At 62.9% G+C, this 24,116-nt stretch overlaps 1 protein-coding gene across 42 annotated transcripts in view; it reads right to left on the bottom strand.

Moving 5' to 3' along the window:
• Positions 1-662: 662 nt before the first annotated feature.
• Positions 663-24,116, bottom strand: part of NCOR2 (nuclear receptor corepressor 2) — a 206,694-nt gene continuing 183,240 nt past the window's right edge. For 17 of the 42 annotated variants that reach the window (XM_070515863.1, XM_070515876.1, XM_070515867.1 and 14 more), the window contains 20 exons: positions 23,750-23,900; positions 21,420-21,560; positions 20,955-21,041; positions 20,050-20,345; positions 18,330-18,684; positions 17,070-17,291; positions 16,207-16,458; positions 15,246-15,395; positions 14,931-15,086; positions 14,633-14,840; positions 11,275-11,816; positions 10,083-10,232; positions 9,711-9,856; positions 9,054-9,247; positions 8,075-8,224; positions 7,313-7,461; positions 6,482-6,535; positions 3,555-3,776; positions 2,306-2,485; positions 663-1,799 (listed from right to left, as the gene is read on the bottom strand). In XM_070515863.1, the coding sequence (XP_070371964.1) occupies positions 1,618-1,799; positions 2,306-2,485; positions 3,555-3,776; positions 6,482-6,535; positions 7,313-7,461; positions 8,075-8,224; positions 9,054-9,247; positions 9,711-9,856; positions 10,083-10,232; positions 11,275-11,816; positions 14,633-14,840; positions 14,931-15,086; positions 15,246-15,395; positions 16,207-16,458; positions 17,070-17,291; positions 18,330-18,684; positions 20,050-20,345; positions 20,955-21,041; positions 21,420-21,560; positions 23,750-23,900 (3,987 nt within the window). In that variant the 3' untranslated portion in view covers positions 663-1,617. The remainder of the gene's footprint in view (positions 1,800-2,305; positions 2,486-3,554; positions 3,777-6,481; positions 6,536-7,312; positions 7,462-8,074; positions 8,225-9,053; positions 9,248-9,710; positions 9,857-10,082; positions 10,233-11,274; positions 11,817-14,632; positions 14,841-14,930; positions 15,087-15,245; positions 15,396-16,206; positions 16,459-17,069; positions 17,292-18,329; positions 18,685-20,049; positions 20,346-20,954; positions 21,042-21,419; positions 21,561-23,749; positions 23,901-24,116) is intronic. The other 25 variants (XM_044776036.2, XM_070515880.1, XM_070515899.1 and 22 more) reach the window with 20 other exon arrangements.

The raw sequence follows: 24,116 nt of genomic DNA, 5'->3' as shown, positions 1-24,116 counted from the left end.
AGGAAAGGATGGCAGCCTTTCTGAGGCACTGCGCTACTCAACAGTCAGAGCCAGAGTGCGACTCTGTGCCCACGTCACACCGAAGCGTGAGCAGCAGCTGGCAGTGGTTTCAGGCCCCAGGCGGGGAGGGTGCTCTCTCTCCTGCCCGTATTCACGGAAGGCTGCGACAGCAAAGGAGTGTGTGGTCCTCAACACGACATGGCAGGAACGACAGGGAAAGTGCTTAGCAGCTAAGAACAGATGACGGCCACCTCGGACCCCCTCACCACGGCGGTGAATGTCTCTGTACGTCCACCCTGAGTATGAATACTCAGTGTATTCCCCGTGGGTGTGGACGGCCTGGCTACGGGTGTGAGTATCTAATACACTTACCACGGGTGTAAATATTTGATACGCTCACCATGTGACACGGGATACCCATCTCCATAGCTGTGAATATGTGACACCATCCTCATGGATATAAATATCCAATACTCTAGCCACGGGTGTGACTATTTGATGTCTTCATGTGACGTCCTCACCGTGGGGTAAATATTCGCCAGCAAAGGGGACAAGCCGTGAGTTAGGGGATGCTCCCTTTGCCCTCCAGAGTTACACTCCCACCATCCCCCAATTTGCCAGTCGCCTGCCCTCCTGGTGAGAGAGAGAGAAGCCTCTGGGAGTGGAGTATAAGTTGCTTTTAATGAGAACAATGTGTGTAAATGACAGCGCGCCACCGCCGTGCGCAGGTGGCGGCCACAGAATACCCATCGAATTCATTCTGCCCAAGGAAGGGAGGGAGGGAGGACGGGGGGCTCAGGGGCCTGGGGCCCCGCCCCCCTGGGTCCTGCGGACGACGGGGTCACCGACTGTCGGCCAGCACACGCCTCTTGCACGGTAAGCAGAGATCGAAAGCACAGCAGCAATAATACTGGGTAAGTCCTTCCTTGCGTAAAACATCTGAATTAATTCATTGAAGGTATCAAAAATATACCCTGTAAACCAATACATCATTTACACCTGCCTGCCCTTCCCACTGCCGCGGCAACCATGTGTGAAAAACAGACCAGTTCCTCGGAGCAGCCACTCGCCCCAGGCCGCACCTGGCCCTGTCGCCCGCCCATCTGGCCTGACGGTTTCCAGCAGTCTCGTTGGCTGGGGCAGCCCATGGGGACTGGGACGAGAGCGCTGGGGGCTGGACAGGGCCTGTGTCTGTCTGTCCAGAGCGCTAAGCGGGATGGGGGCGGGGGGGTGCAGGGGCTGCTAGCTCAGTTTAGACTTTGGTTCCAAATGCGTTAAGGGGGGAGGCAGTGGCGTGGGAGGTGCGTGGTCATCCTGCTTTGGGTCCCTGGCCGCCCCGGCTGCGAGCATGTGGCCACCACACGCCCACCATGCCCCCATCCCGGCCCCCTCCCCTCCCGAGCACCAGGTAAACATCCCCTGAGTAAGGTCACTGCACAGGGCCAGCCCGGGGCGGGAGTCGTAGTTAAGGCTTCAGACAGGCGAGGAGGCAGGCTCTGGACGGACGGGCGGCGGGCAGACTCAGGGGCTCCTTCCTCGGTGGGGGAGTCGCGCCCCCCCGCCCGGCTGCTCGGGCCGCTGGCCGGGTGCCAGTGCCGCCCCCACCCCTTCGGACAGTCACTCGCTGTCGGAGAGCGTCTCATACTGCGAGCAGAGCAGCGGCTTGGGCTCCTCGTCCCAGGCGTGATGGGGGCCGGCGAGGGGCCCACTGCCTGCCGACAGGCCTGGCGGGGGCGGGGAGGCCATGACGCCTGCCTGCAGCCGCATGATCAGCGGGTTGTAGGGGAATGGCGTGGAACCTGCCGGCAAGACCGAGAGATGCCCAGGAGGCCCAGTGAGCAGAGCAGCCGCCCCGGGCCCACCCGCCCACCACATGGGGCCCTGGGGCCTTGTCCCAGCCCCTCCTGACCCCCGGGGGTTTCTCACCTCTGCCCACCTCTACCACCGCCCCCACTCAGGCCTCGGCCGCCTGTCGCCTGGACCACAGGAGTCTCCTCGCGCCCACCCTTCCCCTGGGGTCTGTTTCTCTTGCAGCCAAGGGGTCCTTCGACCTACACTGGAGCGGGCACTTCCCCACTTAAACCCCCCAGGGGCTCCCCACAAACAAAGCTCAGCTTCCCTGTGACCCCTGGGACCCTGGGCTCAGCCCTGCCAGCAGCCCGCTCTCTGCTTCCTCGTCCTCCGCCGTCTCTGGTCAGGGCAGAAGCTGGCCTCCCTTGCGGCCTCACCCCTCCCCTCCACCTGGGCCCCGTCCGAAGCTTCCCGACTCGACTGTCGGAAGCCTGGGCCCAGCTCGGCGGCCCACCTGCCGACGAGGGCCGGTCCTCCCACACGCGGCTGGTGAGCGGCGTCCGGCGGTTGCAGTCACCCTCCGAGTGCACCGAGGACACGGAGGGCGGCCGATCCCCGGACCCCAGGCCCGGGGCCGGGGACTTGGCTTTCCGGCTGCTTGGTCTGCCGGAGACTTTGGCCTTCCCGCCGCCACCTGCAGGGGACACGTGGGAAGAGCCACGTTGGACTCCGAGGCCAGCCCTCCCACAGCGGAGCTGGGCGTGGGGGTGGGCGAGGCCCCAGCTGCCTGCCTCCCGGGGCCCCCACGGAGGGAGATCAGCAGCTCGACCCCCGGGAAGCCAAGGAGGGGGGCCACGCGGCCAGACCTGGGCTCGCGCCTGGACCCTGGAGGGGAGAGTCTAGCAGGGGCGGCGGCTGAACGGTCTGCGAAGCCCCCTCAGGCTGCCCTGCGGCCCATCCACCCACTCAGGGGCTGACACCCCAAGCACGAAACCTCAGGCCTCTGGCTTGACCCTGACCACTGCCCCAGGACTGTGCCGGGGCTGGGCAGGCTGTGAGCCCTCTTGGAGAAGCCAGGAAGGACCCCGAGCCCAGGCCTGGGCCCCCTCTAAGTCCAGAAACTTCTGGAGCCGCGGTGTCCGCGTCGAACTGATGGGCCTGAGATCTCCTTGCTCTGATATGCAAATCGATAGTCTCGATTAGGGACCTGGGCCAGAGGGAGAGCAGGCCCCTCTGGCTTCCCCGACTTAGATCTGAGTTTGGGGCTGGCACACAGACACTGGTCTCCTCCCCCTCAGGCCTGAGGGCCAGCTGAGGACACGCACGGTGGCCCCCGCCGACGCTGAGCCCACGGGCCTGGCTGCCATGAGCCTAGGGACCCCCTAATCCACACAGAGAAGGTGGGCCCTTGCTCCAGCCTGATCTCCCGCAAGGAGACACACGAGGGGCCAGGACGCGGGCCTCCTGGGGACCTGCGGCCAGCGGGGAGGAAGGCAGGGCAGGGCTGGGGCAGCAGTGTGAGCAATGGTAGGAAAGCAGCAGCTCCTGGGGGCCTGGTGGGCGAGGGGGGGCCGGAGGCTCGGGGGCCCGCCCAGCCCTGGATCAGCCAACCCCAGAACCACGTCAGACACGCACAAAAATAGAGTCACAGCTCCAAAGCTGGAGGGGTTGGTCAGAGGGACGCGGAGGCACGAGGATTAATGACACCGGGTAGGGGACAGACGGGGCGGGGCTGGAGGGCCAAGGCGGAGGAGCCTGCAGACCTGGCGAGGTGAGCGTGTGTTCACTCCGTCCGTCAGTAGCGGTTATGGGCATAGCAGCGGGCAGGCTGGCACTGGCATTCAGCGAGTTAAAAGCATTGGCGCCGAGCGGGTGCTCCTCCCACTGGTCATATTTACCCATGAGCGCCTTTCTAATAATGGCCTCCAGCCCCATGTTGGTGCTGGCATGCTCCTGCACCGCCTGGCTTCTGCAGGTCATAAGGCCTGGGAGAGAGACACACACACACGGGGGCCAGAGGACAACGGAGAGAGGGGGGAGAGAAGCGGAGGGGGAGAGGGAGAAGAGAGAAGACACAGTGAGCACATTTCGGCAAAGCAACACGTTGATTTCCCTAGCCCCCCCCAGTTCTTCCTGCAGGCGGGGATGGGGTGGGGGCTCCCTCTGCCTGGGGCCGGAAGCTCTTAGGAACCCCTGGGGGAGGTCAGACCGCCCCCCGCCCAGCCTCCTTCCTGCTCTGCCTTCTGGGGATTCAGAAGCTCCCTGAGCCCCCTAATCCCAGCTGGGGCTGCTTCTTATTTTAAATTCCAAGTGGCCTCACAAAGAGGGAAAGTGGCGGGGAAATCATGGGGAGGGGGCCCTGTTTGGGGAGGAGTCTCCGGGAAACTAAGTCAAGCCAGAGCTGGGTATTGGGTGTGGTCCACCCTCGTTCCCCAGGGCTGGCGGGGGCTGGGGAAGAGACCCAGGGAGGGAAGGTGACCAGACAGTCCTCCTGCTGTCCCCTGAGGACCCAGGCCACGAGGCCTGGGACCCTCAGCCCCCCACCCGCCCCCACAGCTGGGCCTGACTTTCCTCCCGCCCGGGAGCCACGAGGAGAAAGAGTGCAGAGACGGACGGTGAGCTGGGGTCGCAGCCATGCAGTTACGGTGCGTGCAGGGGACAGGGCAGAGCTGGAGACAACCGCGTGACCACCCCCGCCCGGCACCCCGTCACAAAGTGGTCGAATCAACAAACTGGTCCCAAAGGCTCCCTGCAGACCCCGCCATAGAGGCACGTTAATTAAGCCCCTTTTTCTCGTGACGAGGTTTCCTGACCCTTTCTTTCTCTTGTGAACCATTCTGGGCACTTCTGCGAACCCCGGGAAATGCATCTCTCTGCAGCATTTTGGTTCAACCAAACTCTTTCAGATACTTCCCACGAAACTCAGGCCACACCGCCTGCTGTCGGGCAGTATTTTCACTAATTTTAACACTTGTGCTCTGAGCGAACCACAGGAACACCAAGTGGCGAGACAACGCGCCTTTCTGACCCCTCGCTCGAGTCGAGGAGACTGCCGGCTCCTGCGAGGCTGGGGTGACACAGCGGCCTGTACACCGCACCTCTGTCGCGGCCGTCTGTCGCCTACGTTTGGTCTTTCTTTTCTTCCTTTCACTCTCAAACTCGTCTGTGGCCAGGGACGCCCTCTCTACCTTTCTAGCTGCGTCTTGGCCACTTTTCACTGGCACTTTTTAAAAAACACCAAAAGCCATGTCCGTCAAGAAAAAGCAAAATTGCCAGCAGGGTGAGTGCTGGAAAAGAAGACATTTTCGCTCCTGCACACTAAGAAAACACCAGGAAGTGGAAAAAATGATGTGGGAGGACGGGTCCTGACCGTTTCTTGTTCGCTTTTCGTCCTAGCATCACAAACGTTATGACCCGAGGCCACGGCCCATGATCCAATGGTGCAGGTGGGTGGCCTGACCTCTCCCGTGACAAAGGGAGAGTCTGCAGCAGGGTACACGAGCAGAGACCAGGGCCGGGGAAAGGCTTGTGTGTGGACTAAACAGCTTTAAAAAAAAGCTCAAATACAATTTACTTACAAGTTTTGGCACTAACTGTCATTGTGCCACTGTGCAAATTTCTACATACGAATGCACCTGTGTGTCTATCGCCTATGTCAAGATTTGGAACATTCCAGAAACCTTCATTGCCAACCATCTTGTTGTTTCGACCAAATTGTCTCCTCCCTGTGGCCTGAGGCTCAGCAAAGCCCTGAGTCTAGTCTCTGGGGAGACAGACACGGCCATCGAGGCCCCCACACGGAGGCCCTGATGGCCCGATGACAGTCGGCTCACTGCATTCCCGGGGCCCAAGGACCGTGACGTCCCCGGGAAGGTCAGCACGGTGGCCCTGCTCCCTCTGCCCTCGGGCTCCCACTGAAGGGCCGGGGCTCACACACGGAGCCTGCGCATGTCCTGGCTCCTCCACCACCGGGTGGGGCTGGCCCACGGGGGTGGGTGGCAGCCCCGAATCTGCTGGGGCTCGTCGCTCTGCACCAGACTCTACGAGTCATCTCCCAGAGCCCCACCCAACGCTTCCACGGAGGCAGCAGAAATACACAGTGTGGCCCCCACTGGAGGCTGAGGGGCCAACCCCCAGGGTCCCCAGAGACCAAAATATCACAGAAGCCTTAAGTTTTAGCTTAAAAATGTGTGCGGATTTTACACTCATCTCCGTAACACATTTGCACGGTTCCCACAGCTCCCTGGCTCGAATTTTTAAGTAAAACTGATGCTCTGTCTGTAAAAAAAATGCCCATGTGGCCCCCAAGGGGAGCCTGTGCACGCCAGACACAGGCCAGTGCCCGTCCACCCGCTCCAGCCTCCACCTGAGGCCCGGCAGATGAGCCGGGGAAGTTTCCGGATGTTGTGTGTCCATCTGATACTGTACTAACACCAGGAGGCCTCGGAATTAAACTTCAGACAGAGGCTCCCCGCACTGGCTTGCCGGCCTTCTGTGCGAGTCTGCAGCCCCAGCGCAGGGCCGGACGGGAGGATGAGTTTGAAAAGAACGGTCCCTTGTTGTCACCACTGCAGCTGGTGCGGGGGCCCCAGTGACCTTGAAGGCCAGGCTCCCCGAGTCTCCGTCTAGGTCCCACACAGCCAGCCTGAGACCCCCAGGGCGCAGAGTGACAGGGGAGGCGGAGGATTACCTGCTCCGGTGATGGCAGGCATATTGAAGATCTCTGTCCCCGGCTGGCCGATATCTGGGGGGGTGACAAGAGGGGTGAGGCCGACGGGCCCACGAGTCCTGGGACATCACCTGCCCCACCCGTGCCCTGTCCGGTCTGGGCAAGGAGCACCCCGGGACCTCGCTGAAGGCAGATGGAGGCAGCGGGCCTGGGGCGGGCGAGACTCTGTGTTTCTAACCAGCCAGCCGGCGCTGCTCACCGGGGGCCTGTGGGCTGCACTTGGCAAGGCTCTGGTGTGACCAGCCTGGGCCAGGAACTGTCTGCAAGGTTGCTGATCCAGCCCCAAAGGAGCAAGGCCTCTGCAAGGCCCCAGCACCCCCCAGCTAGGAGGCTCCTGGAGGCCAGGGGGGGTGGCCGAGTCCTTGTTCACTCGTTCCCCACTCACGCTCTAGAGGAGCTGCCAGGTGCCAACACCATGCTGAGGATGGCAGACTTCCGTGCAAAAAGCACATAAATGGGGGAAAAGTCACAAACGTGACGAGCACCGTCAACAGGGGACACGCAGGGCCCTGGGCGGATCTGACCCCAATCCCTGGTGCCTCGTATGGGCCTTAGCGCAGACCCATCTGTGCAAGGATTCACTGAGCACCCAGTGCGTGCCGGCACCATTCTGGTGTGACCTCCCATGCCAGTGAAGAAAGACGCCCTGGGGCTGCTCGAACGAGGGGTTGAAGGGCGGCAGGAGAGGTGGTCAGCGGTGCACTGGCTCAGGAGGCACCCTGAGGTTTCTGCCGCATGCTGGCCCCCAGCCCCGCAGGTGGACCCTGCTTCTGGGGGGTTGCGACCCCTTACTATATTCTGGCTCGTTCCGGTTGTGGGTGTTGAGCTTCTTGTTGATCTCCTGTTTCTTAGACTTGACCATGGCGGAGTTGCTCTCGGTCAGCTTGCTGAAGAAGGCCGGCGGCTGGCTGCTGTTGCCTGGGGATTTGGAGCCCATCCTGCTGCGAGGACCAGACACCCCAGGTCAGTTCGCTTGGTGCTGAGCTTGCTCCCCTTTGAGGACGGGGCACTCACTACCTGAGCTGCCTTAGAAACCTGGAACCAAGCTTCCCCGCCCCCACGCCTGCATCGCTCATCTTAGGGACCATGTCTCCGAACCTCTTCTCTGCATTTCACCCACTCTGGGGCTCAGGGTGTCTGGGGAGCCCCAGCTGCCCTGGTGGGCCACAGCTGTGTACCTGCAACAGCGACCCCCTGAAAAGGGCCTCGGGAACTGGAAGTGGACTCAGATTATGTCTTCCCCCAAAGCCAGTAGGCCTGACTTTTTTTCTCTGCGTCTACCCGACCCCTGAGCCCCAGTTTGGTCCAGCATATTTAGCTCATTATTTCTCAGATCCTTAACAGGAGATGGCAATGAAGACCCCAGCCTGGGGCACGAGAGGCTGCCACTGGGGGCCCCCAAGTGTGTGACATTTGCTGAGCAGGTCTGAGGTCTCCTGGCTGTGCACTGAAGCCCTCGTCAGCCCCCCAACTGCACGGGGGTGGATGGAGGCCATGGGGTGCAAGGGGCCAAGTCCCGAGTATTGGGGGGGGGGGTGGGCACCATGAAGGTACCTGGGCTCCGCCTGCTCCCCGTCCCGGTACAGCAGCGGGTACATGGCGCTCCGGGGGTGCCCTGGCTCTGCCATGCCCTCTGGCGGGGACACAGGCTCAATGCCATCCTCGCCGCTACCCAGGGCCGCCGTCTTGCTTGGCTCTGGAGACCTGGGCAGAGAGAGGGCCCAGCTGTGGTCAGAGCTCTCCCTCCCGTGGGACACGTGGATGCAGCCGGCCCTCCACTCCCATCCAGCCCTGCCTCCCTCCAGCTGGGGCGCAGCTCGCCCTTCCAGGAAAGGGCCTGGTGGTGAACAGGTCAGGCATGGTGGGCCACCTGGGCTCCCTGCTGCAGTCTCCTTTTTTTACAACCCTTTAAAAATGTAAACCTGCCGTCAGCTCGCGGACGGTACAGAACAGGCTGTCAGCTTGAGCCGGCCTGTGACCCCTGCTGCAGCCCGATGCCAGGCACCCCATTCCTCCAAAGACGTCCCCCTATCTCCCCGCCGCGTGCCTGCTCACGCGGTGGCCCCCCAGAACGGCTCCCTGCATCCTGAGTGGGGCCCTCCTCTCCCCTCTCCACTCCGACCCCCCGAGCCCCCAGTGTCCCAGGGGTGAGTGTGTGTGTGAGCACACATCTCTGGCTCCAACCCCCGCTCTGCCCCTTGCTGGCCGTGTCCTTGTGGGCAAGTGTGCTTAGTCCCCAGACCTCAGCTGTTTCATCTGTGGGATGGGGACAACGCTGCCTACACTTCCTGGGGCCGTGGTGAGAACCCCGGCTGACGTGTAAAGTATTCAGCTCCGTGCCTGGAAGCCGCCAAGTGGCATAAAAGCACCGGCCATCATCCCTCAGTGCCATGACCTTGAGCCAACTCCCCAGTGCCTGGGCCGTGATCCCCACTGTGGGATGGCACCACGCGGGCCTCGCACCTTGCTGGGCTCAACCTTCTGACGAAGGTCTCCCAGCGGCCGACGGGCCAGGGCCCCTGCCCCCGCTCACCTCTTGCCCCCTTCGCTGTGGGGGGAGCCACGGGCCGGGGCGCCATGGTCTGGGGGCGGGAGGTAGAGGTCGCTGGGTGGGCGGCGGAGGTCCAGGACAGGGCAGCTGGCTCCAGGGAAGGAGTAGAGGGGAGCGGGGAGGGGCGTGTTGAGCTGCTGGGGGTGGTGCCGTGTGTAGTCCTGCGTGATGACCTCCTGTGGGCCAAGGGTCGGGGGAGAGGTGCAGGTCAGGCGGCAGCCACCTCTCCAGAACCTTCTGGATGGGATGAAGGCTAGACTGAGCTCTGGCAGCAGAACCCTACTTGGTGCTGGCTCCCTGGGTGCCTCGGGCCTGCCCACATGCCCAGGGCGGGGGCTCGGCTAGTGGTCTCACACTGGCAGCCCCAGGATGGTCAGACTCCCCCGGCCAGCACATGTATGACGAGGACGGCAGGCTGGTGTGCCCGAGACACCATCAGCTGGATGAGAGGTGGCTACGGCCGGAGTCTGAGACTCCAGGATCCCTGGCAAGGCTCCATGGCTTGTCCTCACCAACCCCCGGATCCCCAGGCCACACCCCCAGGACTCAGTTTACCCACTAGACCAAGGAGCTATGTGTGACGCCCCCTTCCCTTGACCCGGGTCCCACCCAGGAGCAAGGGCAGAGGAGGGTAGTTACACTGATGTGCTGTGCCAGGGTGACCACCCGCTGGTGACCTTTGACCCCCGGGGCAGTCTGGAGCAGCGGGCTGGATGAAGGCTGGCTCTCAGGCAACGGCCGCAGGTGCGGGAGGTGTGCAGCCTCGCCACCAAGCTTCCCGGGGCCTGCGGGCAGAGCAAAGCTGGTCAGGGTGTGGGAGGGGTGGGCGAGACCCATGCCCGGCTGGGGCAGCTGTCCCTGAGGCCCAGCTCAGCCTGCTCAGCTGTGGGACCGGCCAATTCCTCCTCCTCTAGCGCCTCAGTTTTCCTACCTGTGTGATGGGTAGCAAGTGACTGTCCCTACCTCGCAGGGCTGGGGTGAGTGGGGTATGGGGGGTCCCCTGGGGCCCACCTGGCTGCTTGTGCCGCAGGTCCCCCTCCAGGTGGCTCTTGTCAAGCTCCTCAAGGTGCTTGGGGAGCCCCTTGTCATGGGTCAGGCTGGGCGAGCTCACGGGGCTGACGGGCTCCACCCCGTCGGGGCTGTAGCTGCTGCCGTGGTAACCTACAGCAGGAGAGGCCAGCGTCAGCCGGGGCGGGAGGGCCGGGACCACCCCTCCCCCTGCCCTCCCACAGGGGCTGGGCCCCCAGGCCGGAGCGGGCAGCTAGGCCGATGGAGAGAGGAAGGGGGCCAGAGCAGGGGGTGCTGGTGGCCAGGAGTGGGGGCACCTCAGAAAGGAGGGAAAGGGGATGTGGGGGAGCGAGGGAGACAGGGAGAGAGGGAGAGGAGAAGACGGAGAAAAACACAGAGCCTGAGACACAGGGGAGACAGGCCCAGAGAGACTGAGAGAAACACAGACCAGAAAACAGGCAGACCCACACGGAGGGGGCTGCGGGGAGGTGAGTCCAATGTGGGGGTGAGCAAGGGGCAGCGGTGACAGGCTGGGAGGGAGTGAGCGGGGGGTGTGGCAGGAGGTGACCCTCAGGTCCTGGGGGCCCCTACAGCCCCGCGTCCAGCAGAGGAGCCCTGGGCTGGGACCAGAGGTGGGGGGACACCCCCTTTCCTCCGGGACATCAGGTGTTGGGGTCACCAAGGGCACACGGGGCCAGGACATCCCCAAGACCCCTCGTGACCTGAGCAGGACGCAGGGGTCAGGCTCCCAGCTCCTGGCAGTGGGGCGCTCCCTCCCTCCCCGTCTTCTCCTGCACCATCTGCCTCACGGGCAGGCACCCCCCAAACCAAACTCATCCCCCCATGGCAGCAGCAGGCAGACGGCACCCGCCTGAGCTGGCTCCCCGCTCCCCAGACGAAGGCGCGCAGGCGGAGATGGGAGGCGCAATCGAAGTCAGAATCACAGATCCATTCATTAAAGGAAAAAAAGCGAAACTCCAAAAAAAAAAATCATGATAAAACGATGTGCAAATGATGGGGTGCCCCCGGACCGGGGAGCAGCAGCTGGAGGAGTCATCAGAGCGTGCAATCGACGAAGACGGGTTTAAAAACAAAATACCAAAACCAACGAAAAACAGGGGAAAAATAAGCAGCAGAGATCTGGAAATATCTTTAGGCCACGAGACGGGGGGCGGGCGCAGGGCGGAAGGCTTACCATCGCGAGGGGAGTCGGCGGCCAGCGCACCTCCTTCTCGCGGCCCTTTATCGTGAGCAATTTGACGCATGATTATCGCGTCTATGAAGGTGGCCGCTGTCAGAGTGGTCTTACCCAGAGAACGGAGTTCCAATTCCTGGATGGAAAAGGGTTTACTTTGAGTCTTTTCCCGGTGCAGGTCGGCGGGCGGGGCGGGCGGCGCTGGCTGGTCCGGGCTGGCGTGGTGGGGCGCGAGGCTCTTCGCTGGGGCGCGGGCGATGGCCGCGTGGCTGGAGCCGGGGGGTGCCAGGGGCCGGGGCTCCGAGCCCTTGCCGGGGGACGAGGCGGGCTCCAGCGCGGCGCGGGCCGGGGGCTTGGCAAGGAAGGTGTGGCCAGTGTCTGCACGGGGCCGCTCAGGCCGGGCGACCCGCGGGGCCTCCTTGGGCAGCAGGACAGGCTCCATGAGGGTGGGGTAGACCCCATCAAGGGTGCCACCCAGCGGGCAGTGGGTGGCGGGGGGGAATGTAGCGGCTGGGCGGACAGGCGAGGAGGTGGAGGTGGACCTGGGGGAGGAGAGAGGGGGTCAGGCGGCTGCGGGGGCCCAGGTGGCTGGGGCAGGGTCACTCCCTCACTCCAAGACCCCTGATGAGTTCCCGCTGCCCTGGGATAATGTCCCCACTCCCTACTGCTCCCAGAATAGATGCACCCTCCTGACGGGTCCTGGGAGACCCTGTGTGGTGTAACCTTATGTAGCCCCTTCATTTATTCATTCATTCATTCCATCATTCCAAAATATCCTATGGAGCACGTACGATGCGTCAGGCACTGTTCTAGACACTGGGGCTGCCGTGGGAACACAAGTGGCTAGTGTTCTAGTTGAGCAGACAGACTAGGGACACGTTAACAGATGGATTAACCCCTATCAGAGGGTAGACCTGTCGGGGTGGGTAACTCGGGGAGAAAGGAGAGCGTGGCAAGGAAGCACTAAGGCAGGGTGGCTGCGGCCTCTCTGAGGAGCTGGCATGTGAGTCGGGGCTGCTCAGGACACAGAAGGAAATGGAATGGGGTCAGAGGAGAGGGCAGCAGGGCCAGCTCTCCCGCCCAGCCACCAGGGACCACATGGGGCTCCCTGGGAGGGCTGCCGTCCCCTCTGCCGGGAGTGCTCTCCCCACCCCAGCAGGGCAGGCTCTGGCTGTTCTTGAGTCAAGTGCCTCTTCCTCCAGGCAGCCTCCCCAGTTGCCGTCTTGGTTTAGACCACAGTCCCAGGAGAGCAGGGCTTGCATCAGCCATCACCACATCCCCAACACCCAGCGCAGGGCAGGAGACCCACGGCAGGCCCACCAGGGAGGAGGAATGCACAGAGGGACACTCTGATCTTCACACAGCAAGTGTAACTGCGCCCACTTCGCAGGTGAGGACGCTGAGGCCTGGACACGAGCCGGCCTGCCTCCACCCTGGAGGCCTCCGGGTCAAGCCCAGTGTTCCCGTGAGGCAGGCTTGCTCTCCCTCCCAGAGCCTCCCTCCGCAGCTATCACTGGGAAAGGCCTCGCTTCTCCCGTCCGGTTTGTAATCGGCTGTGCTGTGTGGAGAGACACCGGGCTTCTGTATGTGCGCTTGTGCCCGGAGCCTGTGCTCGAAGCAGCCAGGGGCTTCTGCTTCGTGTACCTGCTGGTACCTGAGCCAGCAGAGGGAGGCCAACGCTTCTAGGAAACAAAGGCGGCGTTTTCACATTGGAATCGTGGGCGGGTACAACTTAGAGCAGCCAAAGGAGGGGCGCTTGTGGGCATGGGCACTTCGCTGTGGGAGAAGCAGCTGCCTCCCAGCAGGTCCCTGGGCAGGGAGGGGCACTGGGAAAGCCCCCTAGTTGAGCAGCTCTGCCAATATCCTTGGGGGGGCGGTCACCAGAGGGGGACTGGGCCTGTCACGAGAGTAAGTGGACTCTAGCCGGCATCTATGGGGCCTGTGTAGCCTCTCCCACCTTAAGGGGACCTCTGGACTTTGTCCAGGCAAGAGAGACACCATCTCCTCCCTGTACGGCCCTGCTGAATTCCGGTGGCCCAGGCATCTGTCCTCACAGCCCTCCCTCACTCTCTCCCCACTCCTCTCCACAGACTCTATCCCTGAACCTGACAACCTACCCACCTACTCATCCCTCCACTCACCCCCTCCCCGCTCATCCACCCCTCTCCCCGCTCGTCCACCCCTCTCCCTGCTCGTCCACCCCCTCCCCGCTCGTCCACCCCTCTCCCCGCTCGTCCACCCCCCTCCCCGCTCGTCCACCCCCTCCCCACTCGTCCACCCCCTCCCCACTCGTCCATCCCTCTACCTGCTCGTCCACCCCCTCCCCGCTCGTCCACCCCCTCCCCACTCGTCCACCCCCTCCCCACTCGTCCATCCCTCTACCTGCTCGTCCACCCCCTCCCCGCTCGTCCACCCCCTCCCCACTCGTCCACCCCTCTCCCCGCTCGTCCACCCCCCTCCCCGCTCGTCCACCCCCTCCCCACTCGTCCACCCCCTCCCCACTCATCCATCCCTCTACCTGCTCGTCCACCCCCTCCCCGCTCGTCCACCCCTCTCCCCGTTCGTCCACCCCCCTCCCCGCTCGTCCACCCCCTCCCCACTCGTCCACCCCCTCCCCACTCGTCCATCCCTCTACCTGCTCATCGACCCATCTACTCAACCCATTATCCATCTACCTGGCTCATCATCCACCTACCCAACCCATCATCTCTCTACTCACCCATCTACCCATCCATCCACCTATCTACTCACCCATCTAACCCAACCTCCATCCATTCAGTTATCCATTCACCCATCTACTCATCCTCCATCCATGCATTCATTCACCTACCTATCTAAACTAAACATCTATCCATCCACCCACCTACCCATTTATCTACTCATCACCCACCCACCTACCCACCCCTTCATCTAGCCCAGCCACCCATCCATCTACTACCACACACATATCCATCTATCTACTCACCTGTCATCCAGCCACTTACTCACTTATAACCTATTCATCTACCCATCCACTCATCCGTCTGTCCACCTACCCATTCATCTAACCCATCTATATACATACTCATCCATCTACCCATCCATGCACCTCCCATCTACCTACCCACCCATCCATCCTCTCATCTACTCATCCCTCCGCCTACCCGCCCATCATCTAGTCATTCCTCCATCCACCTGCCCACCTACCTCCTACCCATTTACCCATTAATCTACTTGCTCACCTACCCATCATTCACCCTCCCGTCTATCTGCCAACCCATTGGTCCACTTGTGCATCCACCCACCCAATCGTCCATCCACACACCAACCTGTGTCCATCAACCACCCACCCACAGTTTGTCCCCTCCCTTGTGCCAACCTGGCCCACCTCAGGACCGTGGGCGTGCTGGGCTCCACGGAGACGATGATGCCCTTCATGCCCGTGTTGTGCAGCACACTGGGTCTCTGCTGGATGGCGTCCTGGGTCCGGGGTGAGATGGGCGAGTGCTGGTGGGAGTGGGAGGCGGGGCGGCTGCTGCTGCCCCCACTCCCCCCGCCACTGCCGCTGCTGCTGCTCTGCTCCGTACCTGGTGACAGGCCGCGGTGTCAGAGGGAGCAGGCGTCACGTGGCCCGTGAGGACCCCCAGGGCTCCGGGCAGGGGTCTCTGATGGCCTACCGGGTCTCCAGATGGGCGCATGCTCCACTGTCGTGGTGGACGTGAGGATGGACTTCTCGCGCTCCCGTTCGCGCTCCCGATCTCGGTCCCGGTCCCGCTCCCGCTCCCTCTCAGAAGAGGGCGTGGCGGTGGGTTTTGTCAAGTGACTGGGACCTCCTGGAAACCAAAAGGTGTGCGACTCAGCCCCAGGATTCAGGAAGGGCCTGGACTTGGCTTCTGGGGTGGAACAGCAAGTGCAAGGCATCTCCCTGAAGATGCTCAGGCACCTTCCTCGGACGCCAGGGTCCTGACCCGGGATGGGGGCAGGGTTGTTACCTGGGGAGAGCGGGGAGCTGCTGAGCCGGCTGCTGAAGTGCTGGGGGGTGGTGGGGAGGTAGGCGAGGCGGTCCATGGCGGTGGCTGGTGTGCCTGGTGTCGGGGGCACCAGCACGGGCAGGTGTGGCACTTGGGACAGGTCGATGATGCCTGCGGGAGGAGGTGGGGCCGGGCGGCTGTGGCCATAGCGGGAGAAGAGGGGCCAGCCCACCCGGTGCAGGGCTGCGTGCCCGCAGGAGTGGCAGCTTGGCGACCGTTCCCTCCCCAGTCTGAGCACTGGGCCCAGGGGACCCTTTGTGAATGCCAGGTTCCCACGGTGCCATGCCCTGTGCTCCGAGCCCTAGCAGTGGTGGTGTCCTGCAGTGGCCTCCTGCACAGCTCGGTGTGCCCTTCTGCTGCATCAGACTCTGACCCTGGACGACTGGCTCCCTGTATTCGACCCCCATCATGTGAGATACCCGTGTGAACTGTTTTCTAAGGAGACCCTCACTAGCACTTGGCCTTTCCAGAAGGACGTTCCAGAAGTATCCTCAAAGATGACTTTAATACACACGTGCAAAACAACCACAGGCTGTTTGAAACTCAAGGGTCTAGAAACTCAGCCTCACCTTTTTCTTTTTTTTCCCCAAACCCCAAAGACCCTGGCTACCAGGAGCACACACAGGCACGTGCACAACCCCATGTGTGCATCCAGGATCTGCACAGCTATCAGACGCACACTTGTGCCCACAGCACACACGACTCTAACCCCAGCCAGGTCAGCGCATGCTCTCAGAGCGGCCATACCCCCAGACCGCTATGGTGACCACACTTTAGACACCTCGGCAAGAACATGTGAGCATGCCTGGGTGTGAGCATGTCCTTTGCACTCCCAAGCGAGCCTGGGCGGCCTGGGCCTATGGCCAATTCCGGATGGAGGTGGTCTGCCCGCCCACGTGCCCAGAAACACCAGGCCACCCACCTCGCGGGCCGGCGGCGTAGTTGAGCGCCAGCGAGGACTCGCGGGGCGAGAGGCCCCTCAGCACGTCGGCGCGCTGAGCCATGGCGGTGGCCGCGTTGTGGTGCATCTGCTGCGACGTGATATAGTCGTTGATGATGGTCTGGCGGTTCTCCAGCGCCGCCGTGTCGGGGTAGCCGCGGATGAGGTAGGGCGGGTACAGGTGCGGGTAGGTGGGGTTGGGGGCCAGGTGCCGTGGCAGGTAGTAGGCGGCGGCTGCGGGGAGAAGGGGGCAAGGTCAGGACGGCCCAGCCCGGGCCCGGGGCCGACACCCTGCCTGTCTCGATGCCCCCCAGCCCCACATCCTGACCGCTTCTCCCAAAACGCCCCCCACAAAACAGAGTTGGGGGCCTGGAAGTGGGAATACTTTTGCTCCCCAAAACACATGCGGGGGCCCCTCAGTGACAATCTTCTTTGCATCGAAGCTCTCCCAACACAGGGCACAAAAGCGCAGAGCCCTCAAGTGCCTAAGGGGGCATCCTTTGAACAGTAGCATTTCAAACAGGTCCCTTTGGGTGAGGCTCACACTTGAGCCCTCTGTCAATATGTTTGTAATTTTAAAGGCACTGGTAAGTCCCGCAGGAAAAGCAAACAATGAAGAAATGTTTAACCCAGCATGTCCCTCAGACGCCTGGGAAATTCAGTTCTAACTAGACTGTTCAACCGCCTGACTGCACTGTTGGGTCTCCCCACCTTTAGGCCTCAGTTTCCCCACCTAGTGGAGCCTAGATGATGCCCAAGGAGACCCTGGGCAGACACTGATGAAGTCCTGCCCCCGTGCACCATCTCCAGTTGCTGTGGGGTTCCCTGGGTCGGGGGACAATCACCTGCATCCAGGGGGATCCCGCGGGGTATGGAGGTTGGATCAAAGGCCAGTGGGATGTGGCCGCGGTACAGGTCCACACCACTCACGCCCCGAAGCAGGTGCTCATAGGGCGAGATGGGGTGGGGGTGGTGCTCAGGCACGGCGCTGTGCGGGGACTTGGCGATCTCGCGGGGCGTCGACGTCAGCTTTCGGTCCTGTGACGCCTTGCTGGATGAGAGGCTGCCTGTGGGGATGGGCCGAGCGGGGCTGGGTGACATCCGTGCCACAGCCATCCCAGCCCGCGTGAGGCCCGCTGAGGCCAGTGTTCCCGGGAAGCCACTGAGGGCGGGATCTCCGGGACCTGGGTCCAGCCCTCTCCGCTCTCCCACTCCCCTGCCCCCAGCTCATCTGTTCTTTTATTTACTCATTCACTCATTGGCTTGTTTTCTCAGTTCTTTAAAAAAAATTCATTTGTTCTTTTTTCATTTGCTCCCTGTTCATTCATTCACTCAGTCAACCAAGAAATATTTACAGAACCTCTACTCTATGCACTGACTAGGAGTGGGGGCGACCCCTACCCCTGAGAACCAGGCACACACCAATCCCGGCCCCCACGGAGCTCACATTTAATGCGGGAGCCAGACAATAAACTAGTCATCAACTAAGAATTTCAGAGTGACACATGCTCTGAAGAACATTTTAAAATGTGACAGAATGGGACCAGAAGGGGGGGTTTGGTCCTGAGAACCCTCCCCAAGGATGGGACACTGAACAGAGACCTGAAGGATGAAAAGAAACCAGGCAGGTAAAGATCTGAAAGGTGGCGGCATTTCAGGCAGCGGGGACAGCATGTGCAAAGGCCCTGAGCAAAGACCCAGCTGAGTGACATCAAGGAGCAGAGAGGAGGGACCCGTCTGGCTGAGCCTGGGCAGATAAAGGGCAGGGAGAGGAAGGTGGGCAGGGCCAGGTCCTGTAGGCCGTGGCCAAAACATTGATTATTTTGTATGTGCAGTGAGAAGTCACTAGAAAGATTCAAACAGAAGAGTGGCATAATGATGTAAATTTTTCAAAAAAGTGTTCTGGCTGCCATTTGGGGAGCAGATTAAAGCAGAACAGAGAGGAGTAGCGGGGGCCGGGGGGAATCGGGTTGGCCCGGGAGGTCAGGGAAGGGGCAGACTCCTGAGCTCGGTGTGGACGCGGCCAAGATCCCCTGGTCTCCAGCCTAAGCTGACAGCAGCCGTGGAGGCGGCTTCCCGAGGCGGCCCCGCCCCACTGCACGCACCCTCCTGCAGGCGCGGTGTGGGCTCCCTCGTGGTCACCGGCGATCCACGTGGCAGGTGGCCGGTGAAGGGCGCCGCGTGGTCCTCGTAGGTCAGGGGGCTCTGGCGCGGCTTGCCCAGCTCGGGCACGATGACTGGGGCGCCCCGTGTGATGGAGCCCCCGGCGGCGCCAACGGTCGTGGGCCGGCCCTTCAGGCTCTCCTCGTAGCAGGCGCGCTCCAGCGCCCGGGCATCGGCCATCACGTCCAGTGGCAGCGCGGGCGGGAACGGGCGGCCGGGGCTGCCGATGATGGAGCGCACGTCGTGCTTCTTGGCGCCCACGGGGGCCGGGCCGGGCTCATACTTGAGCGGGGTGCCCTGGGGGACGGGGGCACACGATGGAGGGCGCAACAGCAGTTCCGCTCCGCCTGTGGCCACCCCACTGACCACCGCCCTGCCGGCCTGTCCCGGCCCTTGGTTCCAGCCCCAGAGCCATGCGGGGGCTGCAGAGGGGGCCCGGCGTGCAGAGGTCAGCCCTTCCTGGAGCGAGCGGGGGACTCCCCGTGCGCCCTGGGGTTCCTCGAGACTCAACGCCCCCAGGTGGGCCAACACCTGCCCCTGGTCAGCCCGGGACCCTCCACGGCCTGCCCAGAGCCGCGGGGAGCAGGGCAGCGCCCTCGGCCAGGATGGGCCGCAGAGGAACCGGTCCCAGCCGGCCCCGGGGGAGACCCACCCCTTTAGATGGACGCATGGGCGCACCGCGTGCCTGGGCCTCTGCCAGGAACAGGCCTCCGCGTGTACTCAGGAACGTCTCAATGACTCTCATAGAAAGCGGAAACGCCCTCATTTTAAAAAAGAACATTCTAGAGTCATCCTGGCCTTGGCTCCATGGTGGACTCCTGCCAACGGCTGTGTAGCTGCCCAGGGGCTGCCAGCCAAACCCGTCCCTGGCACTCGATGGTCTCCCATTGCTTCCGTCCTCTCCCAGGCGCCAGGCGCTCTACCGAGTGGGACCCCTCCCCAGAGCTTCCGCCTCACAGCCTCGCGGCGCCAGGTCGGCTCCTGGGCTCCGTCCTCATTCATGTCAGCCCACCCTGACCACGTGAAGGGAGAGAGGCCCTTAGGAGGTTCCCACTAACCAGCTCCTCACAATCGGGGCTCATCTTCCCCTACTGGGCCATGGCCTTTTGGAGGCCGGGGCCACAGGGGGCCCAATAGGAGTGGACACCAAGGAGGAAAGATGCTGAAGATTTAGGTACATCTGTGTTCAAGATTCATAACTGCCACTTACTTGCTGTGTGACCCTGGGCAAGTGACTTAGCCTTTCTGAACCTCAATTTACTCCCCAATAAAATGGGGACAGTAAGAGCACTACCCCTGAGCATTGCTGTGAGGGCTAAACCAGGCACGACGCCCAGCCCTCGGGCAGCACCTGGACCACACTGAGGATTCGATCTACAGCAGCCGTTTATCAGTATATTCAGCTCTGAGGCCTCAGCAAGCTGCTGGACCTCTCTGGGCCTCAGTTTCCCCACCTGAAGAATGGGGATACTGGGTATGAACCTCATCAGGCTGTACAATCAAACGAGGTCACGGATGCAAAGCCCTCAGCATGGTATCCAGAACGGACGCCCAGTGACCGGCAGCTGTGTGGCCCTGCGCCTCAGTTTCCCCGTCTGCAGAGGCCAGGGCAGCACCCAGCAGCCCCTGCCCGGCCCTGGCTGGCCCGCCCAGTGCCCGTACCTGCGTGATAGAGCCCTCCTTGAGCGGCCGGGGCGCCAGCGGCAGCTCGGGCGTGCGCCGCAGCTCCTCGCGGGGGATCTCGTGGATGGAGCGGCCGGCCTCCTTCACTGTCGCCACCAGGCCCTCGTGGGCCGGCTTCAGCTTCAGGGGCCCCAGGGCTTCCAAGGGCCGGGCCTTGTAGGCCTCGGCCAGGTCCCGCGGGGGCGGGGGCGGTGGCGGCGTGCCCTCGCGCTTCAGCAGCTTGGCCTCGCGACGCAGGTAGTCCTCCTGGGCCTCCACGTAGGACCGCGGGATCCCTGCCGGGGTGAACAGGCGCTGGCCTCACGTCTGCACCCCCCCACCCACCCTAACCAGGGGCCTCCACACTAGCGGATTCTGGGGTCCAAATCCTCTCTTGCTGTGTGACCTTGAGTACATGACTCGACCTCTCTGAGCCTCAGCATCTTCACATACAAAACAGGAATACTGAAGAAAACACCTCACCAACTCATGAATATTCATAAAAAACATAAACTGGGGCTCACAGCAGCCGGCTCGCCGCTGACCAGCCAAGAGCACTTGGACGAGTTAGCCGTCCTCTTCCGTCCTCCTACTGGCTGTCCCTCCCTCACCAAGACCATGCCGTCAGATACCACACAGCTCGCGCTGGGGCCAGCCCCAAGCACACAGCAGGTGCTTGACCAACGACCCCCACAAGGCAGAGGGCGAGGGGTGGCACGTGGCTTCAGATAACTACACAAGGCCTTTGCTCGGCATTTCTGCTGTACACGCAGCGGCTGTGCACATGCGTGTCACACGCCGCCCATGGACTGGCCTGAGTGCCCTGGCGCCCCGGGACGTCCCTCCTCCCGCCCGCCCCGACTGCGGGCTGCCCTCATCTCCGTGGGCAGAGGGCGGGGCGGTACCTTGCGTGATGGAGCCGCGCATGTGGTGCTGCTCCTTGAGATGGTGGGGGCTGTGTCGCTCAGGCGGGATGGCGCGGCCCATGAGTCCTGGGAGAGAGGTGAGGGCGTTGCTGCTGGTCCCCGAGCCAGCCCTGGGCAGGGGGGGCCAGGGTCTACAGGCGCCCCTCTAGGTAGTGGGTCCATTCGGGCACTGACGAGAGTCCCCATGATGACGCTGGTGGCGGCAGAGGACCTGGCAAGCCAGCGTCCGTCCCCTTGCCTGGGCCCTGCGCCGCCTCCGGACTGAGCCTCAGTTCTCCTCTTTGTGAAACGGGGCCAACCGTCCCACCACCTCCCTCCAGGGGGCGTGGGGAGAGTCCCCTCTTCACGGCCGGCACCCAGTGAGCTGGGATGCCCCCGGGGCAGAGCCCAGGCCCCCTCGCATTGCCGTGTCCACTGGAGGGGGCAGCTGGGCAGGGCACCCACCTTCGATGCTGGCCGAGGAGATGGCCCTGCCGACGCGGCCCTCCATCATGTCGTAGGTGCGCTTGGGAGCGGCCGCCTCGTGGGGCGGTCCTGAGCTGCTCCTGCCGTCCTCCTTGGAGCACTGGGACACGGACATGCCACCTGGAGAGAAGACCACGCTCATGGTGATGGGCTGGCCATAGGGGCTTGTGTGCACAGGGCCCAGGACTAGCCAGTTGGCCGGGGCCAGTTGCAGGAGTCCCCAGAGGCACGTCCGCAGGCCCCGTCACGGCTCTGCTGACCCCTGCCGAGGGAACTGCTGCCTGCCCACTGGCCCCCCGGCCCGTCTCTCAGGCGACCTGCAGAGGGCGAGGCCAGCAAGCTTCCTGCACCCCGAGCCCCGGCCCACCAGGCTGCGGTAGGGGAGGAGGTGTGCGCCTCTGACCATGCATGGGCACGTAAGTCTGCACACAAACACATCCACGCGCGGGTGCCAATGTGATATGAACATGTGCACTCACACGCGTGTGAGGAAAGATGCATTGGCAGAGTATGAACACGCTGGGTATGCACGACCGTTTGTGGGTCAATGTGGGTCTGGGTGTGTGCACGAGGGTGTGTGCACGTGTGCCACTGAGAACCAAGCGAGGCCATGTGCACAAACATACCAGTGTTCCTGTGTCCTCGTGCACGTGTGAACACAAATGTATGTGTGCCACGACAAGCCACGTGGGGAGAGTGTGTGTCTGGGGGAGGGAGGGAAGGGACAAGGAGGATCCACGGCAGAGGTGGTGTCACGCCAGGAGAAGCCCCGAGGGGCTGGGGACCGTGGGCCGGGCTCACTGGCTCCCTGAGGCCCCGAGGGGCAGGCTACACGGGGCGACAGTCAGTGCTGGTGAACAGAGTGGCAGGTGCCCCTGGGGACACGACAGTCGCTCCCACCAGGCCCCTGCCCTCCTCAGTCACTCGGCCCAGGAAGCACATCGGAAATTAAAAGCCCTGATTTAAACCCATTTGGTGGATGATGAACTTAAGGCCCGTAGAGGCTCAAGAACCGGCCTGAGGCCTGAGGTGAGAGCCCACCTGGCGCGCTCGCTCTGCCCACAACACCTGGACTGCCGGCCCCTCCGTCGGCCCTCCCAGGGCACTCAGCTGGTCCTGAAGCTGACGCCAAAGATGCAGCTAATGGCCTGCCCTCAGGGCTGTCTCCCCACCGGGCAGCAGGGGCCCATGTCCTGAGCCACGGCCCCACCTCCACTTCCCAGCACAGAGGAGGGGCGGGCACAGTGGGCGGACGGAGAGGAAAGAGCCGCGGCCCGTACGCGGAGGAGGAGCAGCAGAGGGCACGCCACGTCCAGCACCGAGAGGGCCGCCCATCAGCAGCTTCTCCCCACACAGCCGGGCCCCCAGGGCTGCCAGCAATCACGACCAGCTCTTTGCTCCCTGACTCCTTCCCGGCAGGGCTCCCAGGGTGCAGCCCAGAGCCCGGGAAGGGGGAGGACGGATGGCCGCTGAGCGGGGCCTGGGGCACACGGGGGCAGGGCCACTCTGATCATCAGGCCTGCATGGCCACCTGCAAGGAGAGCATAGCATTGGGCAGAAGGGTGCTGGGCTGGAGGCCTGGCGGGGTGAGCCTGGGCTTCTGCTTTGTGGGCCTCAGTTTCCCCACTACGCTTCTAGCAAGGCTGGCCACAGTTTGTTTCCTAAATTGTAAAGAACTGGGCAGAGAGAGAGGCAGCCATGGCCAAGCCTTACCCGCTGCTGGCTTGCATACCTGCAAGGACGGAGAGGTCACCACCTCCCTGACTGTGTTTCCTGGTGTCAACCAGCCCTGCCTCCCTGTGAAGCCACCTCAGTGGGCCAGACACCCTCCCCCTCAACCCCAGGCCTCCTTTTCTGGAGGGATCAGGAAGGTGGCCACACAGCAGGCCCACTGGACGCCATGTACCTCAGCTCCCCATCTGGAAAACAGGACAAAACCCTTCACCCTGGCTCTCGACCCCTCGAGGATGACGGGCGGGCCATGGGCTCCCCCAGACTAGCTTTCCCAAGACAGCCGGCTGCCCTGTAACCCCGACCACGCTTTTCTGGACCCTCCTCTCTGATCAACTCCAGGAGCATCAAAGCCTGGGGTGTGGGAACGAGCCAGGCTGGACAGGGCAGCTTCCAAGACATGAAACCAACAAGGCGGCTCCCTGCCTGCACCTCGTGTGGCCCGGGTGCTCCAAGGGCTCCGTCCACTGCACCCCAGCCCCGGCACACGGTCAGCGCCCACTGAAGACCAAGCGACCGGTGACCACCTTTCTGGCCAGGCTCCCCCAGCCCCCGTGGCCGTTCTCGCGAGGACTCACCCTCGTAGGACAGGACGTGGCCCTTCTTGCCCTCATAGATGACGTGGCCCTTGGGCAGGCCGTCCTCCCGGCTGCGGTCCAGGCGGCTCGGGCTGTCCTCGCCGATGATCCTGGTGATGGTGCCCTTGTACAGGACGTCGGCCGGAGTGCCCTGGGGGGCGGGGAGGGGGTGAGCACCCGGCACGCTGCGGCTGGGGACCCCTCACGCTCGCCAGACGTGACGTGGGCACGACCCAGCACACACATACACGTGTGCCCTGCAAATCCACACATGCACATGTGTTCACATGTGCTGTGTCCACCAATGCACATGTGTGTGCACACATCCACCACTTCACAAGAGGGGGCAGAGCCACCAGAACACAAC

This window comes from Equus asinus, chromosome 8, assembly GCF_041296235.1.
Source record: "Equus asinus isolate D_3611 breed Donkey chromosome 8, EquAss-T2T_v2, whole genome shotgun sequence".
NCBI lineage: Eukaryota > Metazoa > Chordata > Mammalia > Perissodactyla > Equidae > Equus > Equus asinus.
This window is presented reverse-complemented; position numbering and strand designations above follow the sequence as displayed.